This window comes from Arvicola amphibius, chromosome 3 (genome assembly GCF_903992535.2).
Source record: "Arvicola amphibius chromosome 3, mArvAmp1.2, whole genome shotgun sequence".
Taxonomy (NCBI): domain Eukaryota; kingdom Metazoa; phylum Chordata; class Mammalia; order Rodentia; family Cricetidae; genus Arvicola; species Arvicola amphibius.
In genome coordinates, this window is record NC_052049.1 from 48,866,558 (window position 1) to 48,886,996 (window position 20,439).

Sequence of the window (20,439 nt, forward strand, 5' to 3'; positions counted from 1 at the left end):
AATGTAGTTCCAGGGCATCTAGCACTCTCACACAGACACACATGCAGACAAAACACCAATACACATAAAAAGTTTTTTTTGTGTGTGTGTGTTTGAAAATGAAGAACTTTTTGTTATTTGTTACATCTATAAATACTGCTGTGTGTCTCTGGTAAAAGATTGTGAAAAGTTAATTGTTTTCCTCATCTAATTTCAAAGGTTTTGCTCTTGTGTTTTCAACTTTAATGTAAAAAGATGTCATGAAAATCAGCTTAAATAATTGACCCCCTTCCCCTCATTGCTGGAGATCGAATCCAAGCCCTGACTTATGCTGTGCAAATACTTTACCACTGAGTGACATTCCTGGCTCTTCTTTGCATTTTTATTTTCTTGTCTTTCACCGGAAGATTTGCGTTTGAGGAAGAAATAAAGTAATGATGTAGCCATTGCGATGTCTCAGCTGTTAAGAACACCTGCTGTGTGAGCTCAAGTCCAGGAGTGAACTGACTTTCCAAAGTTGTCTTCTGGTTTCCACCCACACGTGTGCCTGCATCCATACACACGTGCATCCTACACACACAGTAGTGATGAAATTTAAAAAAAAACTAAAGTCATAAATACACTGATAATATATATTATGAATTCAGAAGTATTACCAAAGGGAAAATCATGTTTTAGAATGAGATGTGTGTGTGTATGCATATTGCCATTGTTTAAAAGTTGGTTTTCTTTGAAATTTTTTTTAAAGATTTATTTAGTATGTACACAGTGATCAGCCTCCATGTATGCTTGCAGGCCAGAAGAGGGCGCCAGATCTCATTACAGATGGTTGTGAACCACCATGTAGGTTGCTGGGAATTGAACTCAGGACCTCTGGAAGAGTAGTCAGTGCTCTTAACCTCTGGGCCATCTCTCCAGACCCCCAAAAGTTGGTTTTCTTAATAATGAAGTTCTTGCCATTTTATGATATCTAATTTGTATGCGTGTTTTAATTTATTTTTTTATATTTTAATTTATTTTTGAGACAGACTGACCTGGTATATGACATGTAGACCATGCTGGCCTTGAATTCACAGAGATCTGCCTGTGTCTTCCTCCTGAATGCTACGATTAAAAGGCATATGCCACCACCCCTGACCTTAAGTATATGCTCTGTATAATATATAGTAGTCTATATATACATATGTTTTGAAGGTGAAAGTTTTTCTCTTACACATGTACTCATATTCTTGCGTATCAAATCATGGGTAGAACATCTGCCAGGCAAACACTATGCCCTTAGTTTGATACCCAGTAACACAGGAAGGGGAGGGAAGGAGGAAATAATTTTTGATGAAGGAAAATGGTTCTATAATTTAATTCTCAAGGGCATGCCTCAAAGATTTTAATAGTGGGATTTTAGTCTGTTACTACTATTTTAACATTGACTGTTATGTAGTTATAAAGAGACTTATATATGTGAAGTAGAGAATCGTGAGCGATTGACAGTTTTTAATTGTATAACAGCACAACTAATTAATATAGTGATATATTATTTGTGTTTTAATAAATAAAGCTCGCCTGAAATTCCATGGGCAAAGCTCTATACAGACCAGGAAGTGGTGGTACATACCTTTTAATTTCAGGACTCAGGAGACAGAGGCAGGATCAAAGCCCCCCTGGGCTACACAAGATTGATTCTGTCTAAAAGAGAAATAGAGTTTACACAGAGGTGATCCCAGCAGATGGGATCACACACCTTTAACCCCAGCACTGGGAAGGTGGAGACAGGAGTGATATGGTTGGGCAGTGAGAGAAATATAAGGGAGAAGAGACAGCAACTTAGTGGACTGTGGAGTGTAAGGATTCGTGGAGACAGGATCTCGCCCCTTCGGTCTGAAGACTTGGTAGAGGTAAAAGGTCTCTCTGGTGGTTGGCTGCTTTGCTTTTCTGATGTTCATGTTGAACCCCAATATCTGTCTACAAATTAACAATACAGGTGAGCCAAAGCTTAGAGGGATGGATATGTATTAAAATGTTACAGATCTCTTTAACCAGTTGAGGTCTTTTATAATGAATATGTATTACTTCATACTCAGAGAAAAATTTTAGTAGTCAATGTTGTATTTGGGAAGATTATCTTTGCATTTGTTTTGTTGCCCATTTGGTTAACTTGCATAATTTCTCCTAACCATGTGTTTTAAGATGTATTTATTTTAAGTGGTATTTAGAAGGAAGAGATAAATTATTAAGTGCGAAGAGAATTGAATTCTATACTGAACACTGTCTTTCTCTTTCTTTCCATGCACTGCTAGAGGCACAGTCCAGTAAGTGTCAGATTTTATATTTCACCGATTAACTTTTAAAGAATTAGTGTAATTGAACATTTGATTTTAAAAATTTTGTTAAATTTGGATTACTAGTAAATTTTGTGGTATTTTGCATTAGATACTGTCTTAACATTTTAAGCACATTTATTAAGTACATGTATACTATATTCTAAATTCAATTACTATACTATTGAAATCATGCTTATATTTAGAGGTACAATTACAACTACAGAGTTTTCATAAATGCAATTTACTGTTAAGTAGTTATAATAAAGACAACATAAAACTAGGTTCTTATTAGCAACATTTTGGCAAATATTTTGTTACAAGTTAAATTATTTGTTTAGTAATACTTAGTTTTTGCATTTCTGTTTTAGGTGCAGATGAATCGGAATTCATCTAGTAAGTTTGACATAGGGATTGGTTATTTTATGTCTGTAAGAACACAGGCAGCTTGTTAGTCTCAGTCTTGTGTAATATTCTTTTCATTTTACCAGTCTAACTGGTTGGCTAGAAGGGTATTTTATACAGGCAGAAAAATTACCTGTAGTATTTCTGGTTGTATTAAGAGACATTTCTTAACCTTTCATGCAGCTTATAGAATTTCTTAGAATATCAATAAAGCCAGATACTAACTTCTGATTAAGAATATGAAAATGGACTGGGGATATGGCTCAGTTGTTAACATAACCTAATATGAACACAACCCTTGGGTTCAAACCTCAGTACTTTGGCAGAGGGGATTATGAAAATGTTTTATAAAATAGTAATCTTGAACTTTACTTATTTCAAAGTCATATTACAATTGTAGTTTCTATTTTATATCTTCAAAATAGCAAGTTTATAACCAAAAATTTTAGGATGGCAACAATATTTTTGCAGAATTATGTGCTATAAATCAGACTTAATAGGAAGCTTTTGTAATTTTGTAAACAGAATGCTAAATAAGAATCGGTCTTGATTAAAAGTTTAGCAAAATTGATAACACCGATTAAATTAATGATAAATACCAAAATTAAGGATTTTACCCTTAAAACGAAATATTTGATGATAGAGGTTGTAGAGAAAACTAGGCTAAGTGGAGTTGCTGTCAGGTGGAAGGTAATGCAGCAAACACATTGAGACAGAAGAGCAAACATCCAGAATAAGCTAAGTGAAAACTAGTGCAAATAGCATAGCGTACAGAGTGCTAACTCCTCTGTAATGTGCTGCAGGCAGGACCCACTTTGAGTCACTGCGGTCATTCTTGTTGCTTAGCGATATAGAACATTTAAAGTGTGGGAAAGTTTGTATTCACTGACATGATCTTTCATTCCATGCTGTTCTTGTCAGTTGCTTATGAAATAAGACATGGCACAAATACAAAATGCAGCAGAAAAGAGTAGGACCTCCTTCAGTAGCTCACCATTACTGATGATTATATAATAGTCACTAGTAGTATTCTGAGAACTTGAAAACTGATTACAGAATTCATGAATTAAAATTCTTAAGTAGAATGCACACAAGTACTTAAATGTTTCTTCTAATTATTCTTATCACTAATTTATTTTTTTCAAGGTAAGATCTCTCTATGTAATCCTAGAACTCACTGTGTGGACCAGGCTGCCCTTGAACTCACAGAGATCCACCTACCTCTGCCTCCTGAGTGCTGAGACTATATACAGACCTGAACCATCATGCCCAGCTCTTAAACTTTTTAAAGTTAACAGTCTATGTTTTGTTCTAAAAGTTAATGAAAGAAATCAAGAATCAACAGAAATTCAGTGTGTTTATTTTTTTCCCCCACAATCATTTGTATTTAATTTTCCTGTTATAAAATTTATAAGTTGTTCTTAGTACTGGAATATATAAGTATATAGAGGATCTTTTAATTAAAATATTTTTCTTTTAGGATTATTAGTTTTTCATAATATTTTAATTTTTTAATTAGATGAAGAGTTAACAAAATCAAAACCATCTTCTCTACCCAATGAGTAAGTTTGCTGTTTATTTCTTTTAATAGACTTTATTATTTCAAACAATTTTAGGTTAAGATCAAAACTGGGTGAAAGGTACAGAGATTGCCCTTATAGATTCCTACCCTTACATATGCCAAGCCTTCTCCTCAAGTCCCTTACCAGATTAGTGCATTTGTTACATCTTGACACTTGTCATCCAAAATACATAGTCTAGAGGGGACACTTTTAATCTTGTGCATTCTGTGGGTGTGGGTAACTCTTCTGTCCCTCTTCTGGCCATTCTTAAGGACTGATATTGTAGTATCATAATCAGTATTTATATTGCATGGAAATCTCATGCTTTGCTTAATCACTCCTTTTAAAACCACATTTATATTTTTTTGTATTTTCCTTGTCCTCTTTTTCTAGAGTTAAACAGTTAAGTTTTAGTTGTGTTGTTTTCTGAACTGTAAAATTCATGTTGGGGCTTTAAGATATTTAATAATTTCTTTTCACATGAAACGTCTTTTTATGATGGTTTTTCTTAACTCCATTTGACTTTGGGAGCCTTACTACCGCTTCTTAATGGATGCTGATATCTTAGGTTTATACACATTTGTTTTCAGGTTTTTTTAAATGAAAGTTTTCTCATTTCTGTGTTTCATTTTTCCCTTCACTTTGGATTGTGACTTATAAAATGGACCATATGTCATGAGCTTCAAGATGAAGTACCTCAATTAAGATGGAAAGGCTAGAAGCCAGTCATCTTTGTTGCTCTTAAAAAAGAAGGGAAATAAAGAAAATTGTTAAGCCAGTGTTCCATGAGTCCCTTTTCACTTCTCTACCACCAAAAGTACTTTCTTTGAGTTAATGTTTTAACATGAGTAAAAGTTTAGCTGAATGAAGTTAATAGTTAAAGATTATTCGTTACCTGTGAGGTACAAAATAAATATAGTGGTGCTGTTACGGTTTTAGAGATAAGTTGTTTAAAGCTTAGTCTTTGGATGTCACTTAACGTAGTTATAACAGGTTTTATTGTACAAGGTAGAACACATTTGCATTGCTGCATGTTGAAATACTAAATATGTGATTTTTAGGTCATGGTAATAATTTTAGCAGAGTAGACTTACATTCTACTCAAAAAATTTCATACATATTGCACTTGGTTTGAATTTTATTCTAGACTACGCTAGAACTCAGACTGTTAGAAACTATTGGGTAGCTCATTTAGACTGCTGCCTGTCTTCACTTGTAAATCTGAAATCACTGTATTTTGTATTCATTTGAGTCTAGCAAGGTATGATCAAAGGAGACCAATCTTTATGACTTTCCTTGCTAACAATACAGTTAATATTGTAGATTCTGCTTATGCCCTTGGCTAAGTCTGCTGACTAGATTTCTCCATGTGCCCATCTATTTAATCACAGTTATTGAACTGGTAGAATTCTGTGGAATAGAAATAAATGATTTAATGCTAATTAAATAATTTGCTAACCCGTTTTTTTAACATGGTGTGCTAGGAAAGGAGCCAGTGATTTCCTTGCTTGGGACCCCTTGTTTGCATCACCTCTTGACTCAACTTCTTCAGCTTCGCTAGCTTCATCATCGTCAGGTAAAGGAAACAAAACAAAAATGACAAAATGTATATGAGAAAGATATCTTATTTTTGGGAATATAGTAGCTGCATTTTTCCCTTGATTGATTCCATTTTTTATTGTGTTTAATCATATAAAGTTCTCTTTTTAAGTTTGTCTTCCAATAATAATGAGTTCTATCACTACCACCACCAGTAAAAGAACACTAAAACACTTAAGGATTATATAATAATTATAATCACCTCCTTCAGCAGCTTCTACAAGCACTATCTAAGGGATGCAGATATAGTATTCATTTTTAAATACTTGTGTAAATAAGTATTGTTATTAGTTTTCCTTATAAAATAATTCTGATTATTGGAAAGAATTGATTTCACACTTTTACTGGGCTAGACTTAAATCCATTTAGAATGACACTTGGACAGGCCTTCTGATCAGTAATTCCTGTATCAGTGCCTATGCTGTGTTAAACTCATCCACAGCTTGAAATACCAAGTTCAGTTCAGTGCTGGTTTCACTTACATGACCATATCTTTACAATAGCCACTAATAGCACAGGGAAGTGCTGTAATTATTCAGGTTGGCACACGTTTCTTTTGAGTATGGGTAGCATGAAAAAACAGTTATCATTTAAAGGAGGCAGCAGTATCTTCCAGCTTTTGGCTGCCTTTCTGGAGCATGCACACATACTTTCATGTGACGTGCTTTCTAATGGTAATTCCTTATTGCGAGTTTATTTTCCATCCTCTGCTGCCCTTTTCCCTCCTACTGCTTCCTGTCATGCCTCCACTCCTTATTGATGACCAAGGAGTTTTAGCTTTGTATTTTATTTTCTCATGTGTTTACATAGGCTGGTTTATGTTTTTTTAATTTTGCGCATCTGTGAATGTGGAGAACTTGGCAAATATAGTTTTCCTACCCGCAGTTCTTTTCAATGTTTGACTTATAGCACATATTTTTGAGTGGACCAGAGGTTTTGAAAATCATCCTATTTGGAGATAATTTAAGGGCCAGTGATATGACTCAGCAGGTGGTATTGTGGCCAAGCCTAATGACCTGAGTTTGATCCCCAGAGCCCATATGGTAGAAAAGAACTGATTTCTGTAGTTGTCCTCTGACCTTCATGCACATGCTCACATATGCACAAAAATAAATTAGTGATTTTATAATGATAATTCAAATATCTGCCTCTGTAATTCATCCCTACCTTGATTTTATACACACACACACACACACACACACTCTTATATGTTTGATTGTTTATACTTGAATTTCATTTAATATGATAAAAGTTTGTAAATTAGGGATACTGATTTTTTTAAAGTTATAAAAATATTGCAAATGGCATTGAAACAGTGATCACTATTCATATAGAATTCAAGAAGAATTAAGATATTATGAACATTTTAAAAATGAGTTGTACTGGTTTGGTGCTATTTTTAAAAAATTAAAAACATTTGTAATGGCCGGGCGGTGGTGGCGCATGCCTTTAATCCTAGCACTCAGGAGGCAGAGGCAGGCGGATCTCTGTGAGTTCGAGACCAGCCTGGTCTACAAGAGCTAGTTCCAGGACAGGCTCCAAAGCCACAGAGAAACCCTGTCTCGAAAAACCAAAAAAAAAAATTTGTAATGCTTTTCATTATTTGAAGAATATTACAATGTGGTTCTATTTAAGTCAGATTGCAAAGTTTAATTAAGGTTAAGTGTGCTTTGACATTCACATTATTTTGAAGGCAGAGCTGGAAAGCCTTGCATTCATATTAGTTAGTCTCTGTGAATTAGATGTGTTGTAGTAAATGACCTTTGAATTTGAATTGGTTTTTTAATCAAATTAAACCAGATTTAATTTTTATATGTATAAAATAATTGAAACAAGAACAAAATTTCTTTGTGTGTCAGTTTTATTGGAAAGTTTAATGATTGTTTTCAGTAATATTGTGAATATTAGCAGTAACTGATAAAAGGATACCTGATGGGTAGATTTTTCACTGTTCAGCAGATCCCCTTAATTATAGTAACACAATTGAAGAATGGTCTTTGGATTCTAATAGCTCTTTTGTCTTTATCCAGGATTGCTACATACTAATGATTTTCTTCAAGTTCTCTTTTCTCTCCCTCAGCCAGACCCACAACTCCTCTTTCTATAGGCACCATTGTTCCACCTCCAAGGCCTGCTTCCAGACCAAAGCTTACTTCAGGCAAACTGAGTGGGATTAATGAAATAGTATGTATTCACGTTTTTTAAATTATATAACTATTTTGGGTTTGTTTGTTTTTGAGACAGGGTCTCAGTGTATGGACCTGATGCCCTGGTGCTCACCATGTAGGTGGGCTGCCCTCAAACTCACAAAGATTCACCTGCCTCTGCTACCACACCAGTCCCTAAAAATGGTATAATTGTTTTGACTTAAGATAGATATTTTTCTCTATGCCCCTGCTTAGTTAAATGCTTTTTTCTAAAGTCTTTAAAGACTAGGAAGTTTCTACACTCATACTTCTCTCTCTTTCATACAGTCTGAAAATCACACTAGAAAAGCAACACACTGCCCAAGAGGACAGAGATTGCTTTTTAGAAAGTTGGCATATTACACAAGGCGGTGTCCATTGTCTCAAAATAGGCAAGTTTGTGTAATTCTGCCTGTGTTTAATATATAAGAAAGAAAATGTGGTATGTATTAGACCTTATTGTTAGGAGATTTTCAAGGGGCATCTGCCTATTCTAGCTTTATTTTATACATAGGAGACAAGTCCAAAGCAGTTAGCTGACATAAAAGTACAAAATAATAGGAAGCACTGGCTTTCAGAAGTCATCAGTCATGGCAGAAACATCTGTGGTCTCACTCGGGTGAGGCCTTTGTGCCTCTGTGTCATCTCTTCTGTTTCATCTTTCACACTCCTTGCTGCTTAGTCACCGTAGTTACATTTCTGAAAGCCAAGCTTATTTTCTTCCTTCTTGGGTATTTTAGCTAAATGTAGAGATACCTTATAAAGTTGTCTCAGTAGCCTGCATCACATCCCAGCTACCCTTTTCCTATCTTTCCAGCCACTCAAAACTTTCGGCTATTCTCCAAACACTATATGCTGTGTTTTTCCTTTTGTGTTCTTCTAAGGCGATAGGATTGAATTTTGGGCCTCATCATGACATGTGTACCCTCACGCTACCATTGAGCTGGTTGATGCTGTTTGATACATCCATGTTTTCTTACTCTACTCCTTTGTTTGAAGTGACAGTTTTCTCTGAGGCAAAAATGGCCTTTTTCTTTAAGACCTAGCTATCCATCAGCTTCCTGGTGGTTATTCTTCCAGCAGATTGTATTGTTCTCTGCTTGCTGCCATACACTTGGCTTGTAGTTCTGTTAGTGACTGTGCGTATCACACTGTGTAGACTTAGTATCTGTTCCCTCTTCTGGATTATGTATTAGCCTTTCATGTTCACATTGAATAAAGCCTAGTACATAGATTGGAAATGTACTTTGAATGGAGGGCCACTTTAAAATGGCAGCCTCTTTCATTTCTTGTCCCTGTGAACTGACTTACTGAAAATGAGAGAAGACTAGATGTAAGCTCCCAAGGAGATAACTATAATTTAAATAATATAAGAATCACTAAGTTTGTTTGTCTGTCTGTCTATCTATTCATTCATTCATTCATTCATTCATTCATTCATTCATTTATGTTTTTCTGAGACAGGGATTCTCTGTGTAGCACTGGCTGTCCTGGAACTCACTCTGTAGACTAGGTTGGCCATGAACTCACGGAGATCCACCTGCCTCCAACTCCCAAGTGCTGGGGTTAAAGTGCTTGACTAGAATCACTAAGTCTTAACTTTATTTTTTATTATAAAACTTGGTTTGTTTGCTTTTTTTTAACCTCTAAACATGTTGGAAAATTTAGAAAACACAGAAAAATTTGGATCCCATGTATTACCAAAGATAACTGAGTTAACAGTTTAATATATATTCTTTCATTGTTTTCTTAATGCATAAATATTTGACCAAAGATGGTAGGTTAACAGTTAGTATAAGGACAGGCATATTAGCTGTTCAGTGTTAGACAAGCTTTAGTAAGATTCCCAGGGAAGCTGAAAATAAAAATTGATTTTGTAAGATTTAAGTGATTTCAACATATATAAAACTGTAAGGATGTTATATACAGGTGATTGATTGCTCAAAAAGCTATGAAGCATATATATATATATATGAAGCATATATATATATATATATATATATAAATAACGTATTTTTATTGTTTTTACTTTAAAGTATTTTGGAATTGTATTTATTGTGAATTCTTTATAGTCTTCAAGCTTTTTTAAAAGTAGTAGAATCCTGTGTCAAGTAATTAAAATCATTAAAAGTGAATTCATAGTTGAATATGTCTATCAACTTTCTTCCTTGAGATCCTTCTAGAAACTACTTCAGGGACTTCAGGAAGCAACATGTCAAGTAGCTATATCATTGTTTAAGTCTACATTGTAGAATTAAAGTCCTAAAGATTTTAGAAATTTGATAATTCTAAGTTTTTTTTAATATAGTAACTTAGTATAGCTATGCTTTGTAGACATTTCAGTATTTCCTTATTAAGTGATTTTTACAATGAAATTCTTGAACTAAATGGTATACACATTTATTTTAGACCAGTGGTTCTTGGCCTTCCTAATGCTGCAACTCTTTAATGCAGTTCCTCATGTTGTGGTGACTCCCCAGCCATAAAATTATTTTCGTTCTACTTCATAAATGAAATTTTGCTACTGTTATGAATCTTAATATAAATATATGATATGCAGGATAATCTGATATGCGACCTCTGTGAAAGGGTCATTCAGTCCCCAAAGGCATCTCTACTTTAGACTTTTGAGGATTGTTGTCTCATTGACCACTATAGAATGGCGCCCTCTCTGTCGATCCCAAGGAAACCCTCGTTGTCTTACAGTAGTTACCTCAGATGGTGTCTCAGAACAGCAGCACTAGTACAGCCTGGGAGCTCAGTAGAAATGGTCTGGGGCTGTACCCAGACAAATCAGGAATTCAGGGAGTGGCCAGTCAGTTTGAGTATAGAGAAGTCTTCCATTAGCGTATAGTTTTAGAGGAATTCCACCCAAGAGGAATATGTACATCAACATACAAACTTTTAAATTTTCTTGTAATAAAAGCACAGAAATCCATCTTATCTTTTACTTAGTATTGCAAAACATTTTTAATATACATAATAAATGATTTTGAGATTTTTGCATTTTTTAATATGTACATTATCTTCAAAGTTCACCTTTATACTTACAGCACACCTCAGTTTGCACTAGCTGAATGCCAAATTCTGTTGGCGACTGTGTTGGATAGCTGGATAGCAAGAGAAAATCACTTAGAATAAAACCACTTTTCCTTTTCCAATAAGAATTGTAAAATGCACTGTAAAAACCATCTTGCCTCTGGAGACATTTCCCCAAAGTAGTTGAACTGAAGATGTTTCCAAGTTTATAACTTTGGGCAGTATCTGTACCTCTTTTCTGTATAAATACACAGTTGCCTGCTGTGTTTTTCCAACCTATTAACTGTAATGATTGATGAGTCATTAGAAAGCTGTTCTCAGCCAGGGCTACACAGAGAAAGCCTGTCTTGAAAAACCAAAAAAAGAAAAGGAAAAAAAAGAAAAAGCAAGCTGTACCCAAGGAAAAAAGATGCTTAAAAATAATTACTAGTGGGGGGGTGTTACAGATTGTAAAGTACTTCATATCGTTAAGTCTTATTTTTATGCCTGTAAGTTTTTGTTAATATAATGAAGATTTGATTAATTTAGTATGTAAATACTCACATGGTTTTATGTTTGTTTTTGATGTCTTGTAGGTGAGAATAGTGTCTTTTTGTTTTTGTTGCCTCTATAAGCAGGGAATAACTATTTTTAACTAAGCTAGGTATGTTTTTAAAAACTGTAGGAAGTATTACTAGTGTATTATTGGAACAATTAATTTGGAAAGAAAAAGTCCACTTACCAATGTAAAAGATAAAAGAATTGGAGATATATTTTCCCTGTTTGATTTTTATGTTACTTTCTAGTTGACCTCTTTTAAACAAGTAAACAACAAAATTAAGATTTTTCTCAAACCTTTGTTTGCTGTAGCTTTCTTAATAAGGAGGTATTGTAAAAATTACAAAAGAAAATGTTAACAGATTTGTAAATACAGAAAGTAAGGGACAAGCAACACTTACAGAGGAAACTATTGCAACAAATAATATTAAGCGTTAGTGAAAGTTCAAATAATAATACCTTTCAAAAACATTCATAAAAATGAAAATATAGTGGCTGGAGAGATGACTCAGTAGTTAAGAATGTTTGCAGCTCTTGTAGAGGCATAAGAATTGGGTTCCTAGCACCTACTTCGAGCAGCTTACAACCATCTGTAACTCCAGCCCAGAGGATCAATACCCTTATCTGGCTCCTGCATACCAATTTCCTATAAACATAGTAAATAGTAAAACTTAGAAAACAAACAAACATGAAAATATGCCTTTCTGAGTTTGTATTAACTAGAACATTTACAATTTGTGTTTCCTTATTCTGTGACTATTGATGACAGGCTACAGAGAACTAATCTGATATTTATAGAAATTATCGTGTACATAATCTTTGGAAGGCTGTTCGATAGTAGATATGAAGGACTTTCATTTCAGTTCTGAGTACCTTAGTATGTCTAATTTTTGAAATACAGAGGATATTTTATGTCCAAAACCTTGAAAGCATTGTTTTAAAATAGCCTTATCAGGTTTCAGTATATAATTGGAAGTGATTTGACATAATATCTAATACATGGGTAAAAGAAATTCATGGTAAAGTTATTTGATTTGTTATGACTTAAAACATTTCTCTGACAAGAAAATCTTGCTTTAGCATTTTGATAAATAACTGTTTGTTTTTAAGCCCAGGCCATTCAGCCCACCTGTAACTTCCAACACCAGCCCACCCCCTACCGCTCCCTTAGCCCGGGCGGAGAGTTCTTCTTCTATCTCTTCATCTGCATCACTGAGTGCTGCCAATACTCCAACAGTAGGTAAGTGGCTGTTGCTGGTTATGAAAGTCAGCATACAAAGGGTACATTTACACACACACTCACACTCACACACACTTTTTTCCCCTCTTCTCCTCTAGTGGGAAGTAAAGAATTTAAAATTGGAAATTTTGTTTTTCTGGACGTATACTTGTAAAACTGACCACATTTTCTCTTCTATTTTAGTCCTTATTTTCTGAGTAGGAGTATTTTAAGTATAGCTGAAACTATTGTGAATTGGTCAGTTTGTAGACTGTTGGTCAGTATACATTGTTGAGGGAATATTGTACAATGGCAGTCAATTCTACTTCGAACTGACATTTTCATTCTTTAAAAACGTTTGTGTTCTGGGGGCAGGAGAGGTGGGTCACTGCTTAGAGTGCCTGTTTCTCTAGTAGAGAAATGAGGCTTCCATCTCCATGCCAGTGCGCGGCTGCCTGTGACTCCATTGCTGGAGGATCCTGACAGAGTCAGATCAACTTACCAATGTTGTACATATACATATACTTACAAGTACACGCACTGAATAAAATAATTAAATCATTTTTTTAAAAAGAAAGTTTGTGTTTGAAAATAATTTCTTGAAACTTTTTATTCAGTGAAAGTGTTGGGTGCTTATGGTGAATTGTTTATTTCTAAAGGAATATATTACAAATATTAAAAGTAATTATTAGACTGAAATTATTTATATAACTTAAACCTTCGTAAATAAAAGCAATGTTTTACTGCAACTATAATTTGCTCAAGAATTTTTTTTTTTTTTTTTGGTTTTTTTCGAGACAGGGTTTCCCTGTAGTTTCTAGAGCTTGTCCTGGAACTAGCTCTTGTAGACCAGGCTGGCCTCGAACTCAGAGATCCGCCTGCCTCTGCCTCCCGAGTGCTGAGATTAAAGGCGTGTGCCACCACCACCCGGCCTTGCTCAAGAATTTTTTAGCTTATTTCCTTGATCAGGATTTTTATATGTTCTCATCCCCCCCCCCTTTTTTAAAGAGTTTTGTATTATGTATACACTGTTCTGCCTACATGTTATGCCTGCGTGTCTGAAGAGGGCACCAGATCTCATTATGCATGGTTGTGAGCCGTCATGTGGTTTCTAGGAGTTGAACTCATGACCTCTGGCAGAGAAACCAGTGCTCTTAAACTCAGAGCCATCTCTCCAGTCTTCTCTCTCTCTTTAATTTTTTTAAAATTATTTTTCTAATTCATATCACTGTTAAGAACAAACATACTCCCAGCTGTTTCAGGTGCAACTGTTTCCATCACAGTTAAAGCTGGTCCTTTTGCTTCTGCTGGTATTGTTGATTCTACAACATCTATGCCATCTGGGTACTAAGAGAAATGTAGACATTTAAAGTCAGACACTCAGGAGTGGGACCAAGCTTTTACATGCTTTTCAGGTGATTGTGATACATGCTGTTTGTGAGTGATAACTATAATTAAGCTAATTTAAGTAAATCCATTTTAATTTGTCCTAGCTTACTTATAAGAAATGCATCTTGTCTGTTTGACGATTATAAAAATAGCATAAGTAGTGTAGGCTAGAAGAAAATGTAAATGGTTTGATTTCTAAATGTTCAAGTCTGCCACTACCATCTTACTTCACACTGCGTTTTACATAGCATTTTTATGTTTTTAATTTATGAATTGAGAATAATTAATAATTATTTTCTTTTAATGAACAACCTTATTTTTGTTTTTGTGGTTTTCTTAATTTTATTTCCACAAAATCTGTACTTCTAAGAATAGATTGGCCCTACTGGAAATTCATCGTGTAGCTTGAATAACCAAAATGAACTTTAGTTTTGTCGATGCCTATGGGGGTATCCAGCTCTTGACATCTACACGATACTGTGATCTATAAACGTTACAGATCTATAAATGCTGCATTTGCATTTGTCCTGGGATGCATGCAGTTCGTTTGATGTGCCTGTTTCAGAAGGTTTTCTTTTGTGATGGCAATGCTAAGTTGATTTTGATTGAGCTGGTATGTGTTTGTTTATTGGTTTAGTTCCTAATGTTGGCAGTAGGAGATCCAGTGGCAAGTGGCAGAGATGATGCAGGCAAAGCAGATGGATTCTGAGTTTTAACACCAGATGGTCTTCAGCTCACCTAAACAGTTCTTTCTTTGTTAGGATTATTAAGCTTTGTTTAGATTTGAGGTTGTTGTTTTGAAATTTCTTCTTTCTTGAAAATGTTTTCTTTCCCTGCAATGTTTTATCTTATTTAAATGTGATAGAAGACCATAATTTGATTGGGACACTCTCTGAAATTGAAAAGCACAGTGAGACATCACCAGGTACTGCATCAGAAGAAGTATTCATGTAACTAATGCTTCTAAAGCTGTCTGTGATGTTTCACTTATGTATGGTGTGTCAGCAGTCAAAAATAATCCTAATATTAACTATCTCAGTTTTGTGCTAATAATTATGTTCAGTCACTGTACGAGACCAGATCCCTAGTTAGAAAAATGTATACTGTTTTTACATTTTCTTCCATTCTGCCTAAGCATTAAAAAAATCAATAGATTGGAACTCTCAAGGTGTCAGAATAGAGTGATTAGAAAAGAAACAAAACATGTCAGCTTTAAAAATGTTATAAAATAGGCTGGAGACTTGGCTCAGTGGTTTAGAGCACTGGCTGCTCTTGCTTTCAATTCCCAGCACCCACTTGGTAACTGACAACTAAACAGGCATACACATGCAGGCAAAACACCCATACATATAAATTTAAAAAAATAAATCTTAAAAAAATTAAATTATAATACTTATACTATGAGAGCAAAGGCCACCCGAGTACTGTATCGAAAAAAAATTATGTATGAATGTCTTGTGTTGAAGAAAGGTACTCTGTATCCTGTTTATCCTAGATACTCAGACTCTTTGTTTTTAGAACTTAAAGCTATCTAAATATGTAGTAGTTAAACCAAAATTGGAAATGAAAATATTATTAAGACTATGAGTTGTTTTCACCTCTAAAATGTTTAAATAAAAATATAGAATGAGCTTATTATTTTAAACAAGTAAATATTTTCTTTATAAGTTTACCTTGGATGCTCAGACTCTGTATTTTCAGACCTTAAAGCTATTTAAATATGGAGCAGTTAAACCAAATTGAAAATGAAAATATACTTGTTAAGGGTACAAATTGTTTTCACTTTGAAAAAAATGCTTAGATAAAGATAAGCTTATTGTTGTAGACAGATAAATATTTCCTTTATAAGTTCATTATTTTGAAGTGTACATGCGCAATATGGTTTTGAAAAGAAAATTAGATAACACAAATGTGAATGTACCAAATGGTAAGGTGGTTTTGAGTCAATCTTCTAACTCTTTGCTTGCCAGTATTTCATAAGAAGCATGACAGTTTATGGGGAAATTAGTTCAAGAATTCTAATCATATGAACAAATTGGAAAACTGAAATGATTAACTGACTTGGTAATTTTATTTTTTTTTAGTTTAGTATTGTTGAACAAATACGGGGCTTTGTAGCTGTTTATCAATTGCTCTGTCATTGAGCACCCGCATTTTTATTTTATGTGCATTGGTGTTTTACCATGGGTGCCATCAGATCCTCTGGAACTGGAGTTGCACATAGTTGTGAGCTGCCATGTGGGTGCTAGGACTTGAACCCAGATCCTCTGGAAGAGCAGTCAGAGCTCTTAACCTCTAAGCCATCTCTCCAGCCCTGGGGATTACTTTTTACAACCTCCAATGATACAAAATAATCCATGGATGCTCAAGTTCCTTATATAAAATGACATTGTGTTTTTATGTAGCCTGTATACATCTTTCTGTCTACTTTAAAACATTTTTAGATTACTTACAATGTGTAATACAAGATAAACACTATATAGGTAGTTGTAATACTGTTCTGTTCAGGGATTGGAGACAAGAAAAAGGCGTTTCCTCACTTATACAAGCTGCTGAACCTACAAATGTAGAACCTCCAGCTTCAGGGGACCAGATGTGTAATCCTCCTTCATAAAAAAATTCATTGAACTAGGATATAAGTCACTGGTAGAACCCTTGCTTCTTATGCTTGAGTTCTTGAGTTTGATCCTCATTATTTCAAAACAAACAAATGACAAAAAAATCATAGTTAGAAGATTGCACATGTTGGTGAGGATTTGATGAAAATCATCGAGAACCTTTGTGCTGTGTTGGTTAGGACTGTAAAATTTATAGCTGCTGTGGAGAATGGCATAGCAGCTGGTCAGAAAATTGACAGTAAAATTAACTGTGATCTAGCAACTTGACTTCTAGACACATATTGAAAGAAATGGAAAGCAGGATCTCAAAAGAGTTGGTTTTATTCCCAATTGTAACAGTAACATTTACAGTAGTGTTACAGTAGCAAGAAGGTGAAAAATTAATATGTGCGTGTCATGGAAGATTGTTGAATCTTAGGAAGAGAATTCTGACATATTGCAACATAAGTAAGCATTCAATACATTGTGATATCAAGTATTATTTGATCCTACCTTATTGCACAAACTCTAATTGGTTTTAATAATAAAAGTGTGGAGACAGATGTTAGAGGGTGAAAGCTGAGAGATCAGAGAAGCAGTGCAACCAGCCTTTCAAGCGACTTTTTACATCTATAGATGTTCAGACCAAAAGGACGACCCTGTCCTTGGACTTGCATCCTCTGACCATATCTGAGCTCCTGTCTTCTCCTTCCTTATATTCCTTTCTCTGCCCAGCCATATCCTTTCTTGTCTCCAACTCCCTAGTGCTGGAATTAAAGGTGTGAGCCATCACCCCCAGGCCTGTATGCCTGACTAGAATGGCTAGCTCTGCACTCTGATCTTTAGGCAAGCATTTCCCCTTTTTGTCTAAAATAAAAGGGCTATAGCTAATATAAGAAAAACTATATGCAATAAGTACAATAACTATATGTAATATATGCAGGCAATAAATACATCAACAGTGTCTAGTCCATTTGCATCTGACAAATTCAGAGAAAATACTCCATTATCTATCCTATCTTGGTGAGTCCAAAGTGTTGTACCTAATTCTGTTTCTATCCTGACTTGCATTACCAACTTAAAATTACCTTTTTATATCTCTCGACCTTATATACTTTACATTTCTTTTGTGATTTTTTTTTTAAAAAAATTTCTTTGAAGATTTATTTATTATTTATGCGGTGATCTGTCTGCATGTATGCCTGCAGGCCAGAAGAGGGCACCAGATCTCATTATGGATGGTTGTGAGCCACCATGTGGTTGCTGGGAATTGACTTGGGACCTTTGGGAGAGCAGCCAGTGCTCTAAACCTCTGGGCTATCTCTCCAGACCGTGATTTTTTTTTTTAATCTGAGTTTGGTAAACAAGGAAAATCATAATTTTCTAGTCTTCAACTTCCTCAGAGACCTGAGAAGGAAATAATAAGTGAGAAAGCACGAAGTGCAAGCAAGCAACTTCCAGAAATGTTAGAAATGACAGAAACAGCTGGCTGCCTGGACAGTCACTCAAGATTCCTCTCCAACGTTGGCCTAAAGGCTTAGAATATGTAACAGACTTTTCTATGAAGCAGGATTTTTGGGTGATGGCCCTACCTTGTTTTGACAAGGTTTGTAGTCACTGTCCTTTGTGTCCTGCATGTCCGATTAGGACAGCATGCTGTCAGCAGTCGAGGCAAGGGCATTTTCTTGCCCAGTGGCTTAGTTTTTGCCACAAAGAAAGTAAGCTCTATGTGGAGTTTCTTTGATGCCCCTCATCTTCTCTGAAGTAGATTGGTGCTTCCAGGAGCAGGCATGTCTCATTATCATGAAAAAAGAACCTATGTTATTAAAACATCTTAAATCCCTTGCTGTAGATCTGAAGTACTTTAAGATGAAAACCTAGGTTGGCAACAATTGGAAAGTTTCATTGGAAAGAGTTGGACGTTATTTCCTATTTTTGATCCATAAACCGTCTCACTGATACTCTATGGAATTTATAATTTAACACTTGAGTTGAGGGTTTTGTTTTTTTCTTTTGTTACAACAGAAATATCTTTCTGTATGAAATATAGTTAATATGGTTCAGATACATGAGAATTAATGAAGGCAAGTAATCTTGTACTTTTTACATGGTTGCTGTTTGTGTGTATGTATATATACACACATTGTTTTAAATTTAATAATTAGGGCAGTGAGTAAAAAAGCCAAAAACACCACCACCAACAAATTAAAAAAACCTATGCTATTAGAACATCTTAAATGTCATATTCTATAGATCTCTGAAGTGTTTGAAGACAACATGTCTATTTAAAATATATCTCTTCGATCTTGTAACATACCTAATGTGACTACCAAGTTTGATTGTTATAGGTGATTACTAACTTATATTTCCTTATTATCCTAAATAGTTGGTAATAACAACTTTCAAGGACTAGAAATTTGTATTATATTGTTGAATGAGCTATATAGGCACAGTACTTTGAACAAGTTTAGAAAGGTATGTACAGTATGTTCTAACAAAATTAATCTCAAGTTTGTAGCATTATACAAAAGTCCAATCTAGTGTAAAATATTTAAAGATAGTAGTTGTTTTTTAAAGGTAGATTCAATAATCTACCTTTTTGTCTTATATCAGTATCTTCCCTTTTTTCTTTTCAGAGTAGATTTAATAATCTACCCTTTTATCCTATCATATCTATACCCCCTTCTTATCAAAACAAGAACTCTGAATCTAATCTCTGTTGTATAGCTTCTTTCCTGACCAACCCCCCTAAACAATGACAAATATCCATAACTCATTGAACAACCAAAAACCACCCACCCACCTCTTGGAAATGTGGGCATTGTCTTCTTAAATTTACTTTCTGCTGTCTTGGGGCAACGACATCTTTAGGGAACCCTGAAAAGAAAATTTTGGGTTAATTGTCAAGTCTTGGGAGACATAACTGTATGTAGTTGTCCAGTCTCTGCACAGTGGGAAAGTGCAGGGCTTGTCTCAAGTCCTGGCTAGAGTAGTTTGTGAGGCTGGATCATTTTAGCTAGCTGCCTTGAAATTGTTATGAGCAGTTTGTAGTCCAAAGCCGATCTTTAGGTGGTGTCATTCAGCTTAGTGGTGTTATCAGTGGAGGAATTGTCGTTGTGGGGCTGCAACCTCCCTTTGGAGACTTACTGTTAGGTGTACCCATGGTTCACTGCAGAAAACTGATAGAGATTCAAACCTGAAATCATGTACAGGAAGGTAGATAAAACCTCTTTTATATTAGTTAGTACTCTATATGTCCATTAATATCATGACAAAAACTTTAAAATACATGTATAGTAATCCTATAAATTTTGAGAAAATATTTATACATTTGTTTCTTTTTTAAAAAAAAATGCTTCATTTATTATGTATACAATGTTCTGCCCCTGCATGTATGCTTACAAGCCAGAAGAGAGCACTAGATCTCATTATAGATGGTTGTAAGCCACCGTGTGGTTGCTGGGAATTGAACTCAGGACCTCTGGGAGAGCAGCCAGTGCTCTTAACCTCTGAGGCACCTCTCCAGCCCCGAAAATATTTATACCTTAAGAAAAGCCTTAAGGAATCAAAATAAAGCCAAAGGATTATGAGATTAGAAGCAATAAAATAGTC

The 20,439-nt window shown here is 34.9% G+C and overlaps 1 protein-coding gene across 2 annotated transcripts in view; it reads left to right on the forward strand.

Moving 5' to 3' along the window:
- Positions 1–20,439, forward strand: part of Fcho2 (FCH and mu domain containing endocytic adaptor 2) — a 96,121-nt gene that overhangs the window by 56,578 nt on the left and 19,104 nt on the right. The window contains exons 14-19 of one of the 2 annotated variants that reach the window (XM_038321269.1): positions 2,274–2,285; positions 2,666–2,690; positions 4,219–4,261; positions 5,746–5,837; positions 7,941–8,044; positions 12,733–12,862. In XM_038321269.1, coding sequence (XP_038177197.1) covers positions 2,274–2,285; positions 2,666–2,690; positions 4,219–4,261; positions 5,746–5,837; positions 7,941–8,044; positions 12,733–12,862 — 406 coding nt within the window. The remainder of the gene's footprint in view (positions 1–2,273; positions 2,286–2,665; positions 2,691–4,218; positions 4,262–5,745; positions 5,838–7,940; positions 8,045–12,732; positions 12,863–20,439) is intronic. The other variant, XM_038321268.1, reaches the window with a different exon arrangement.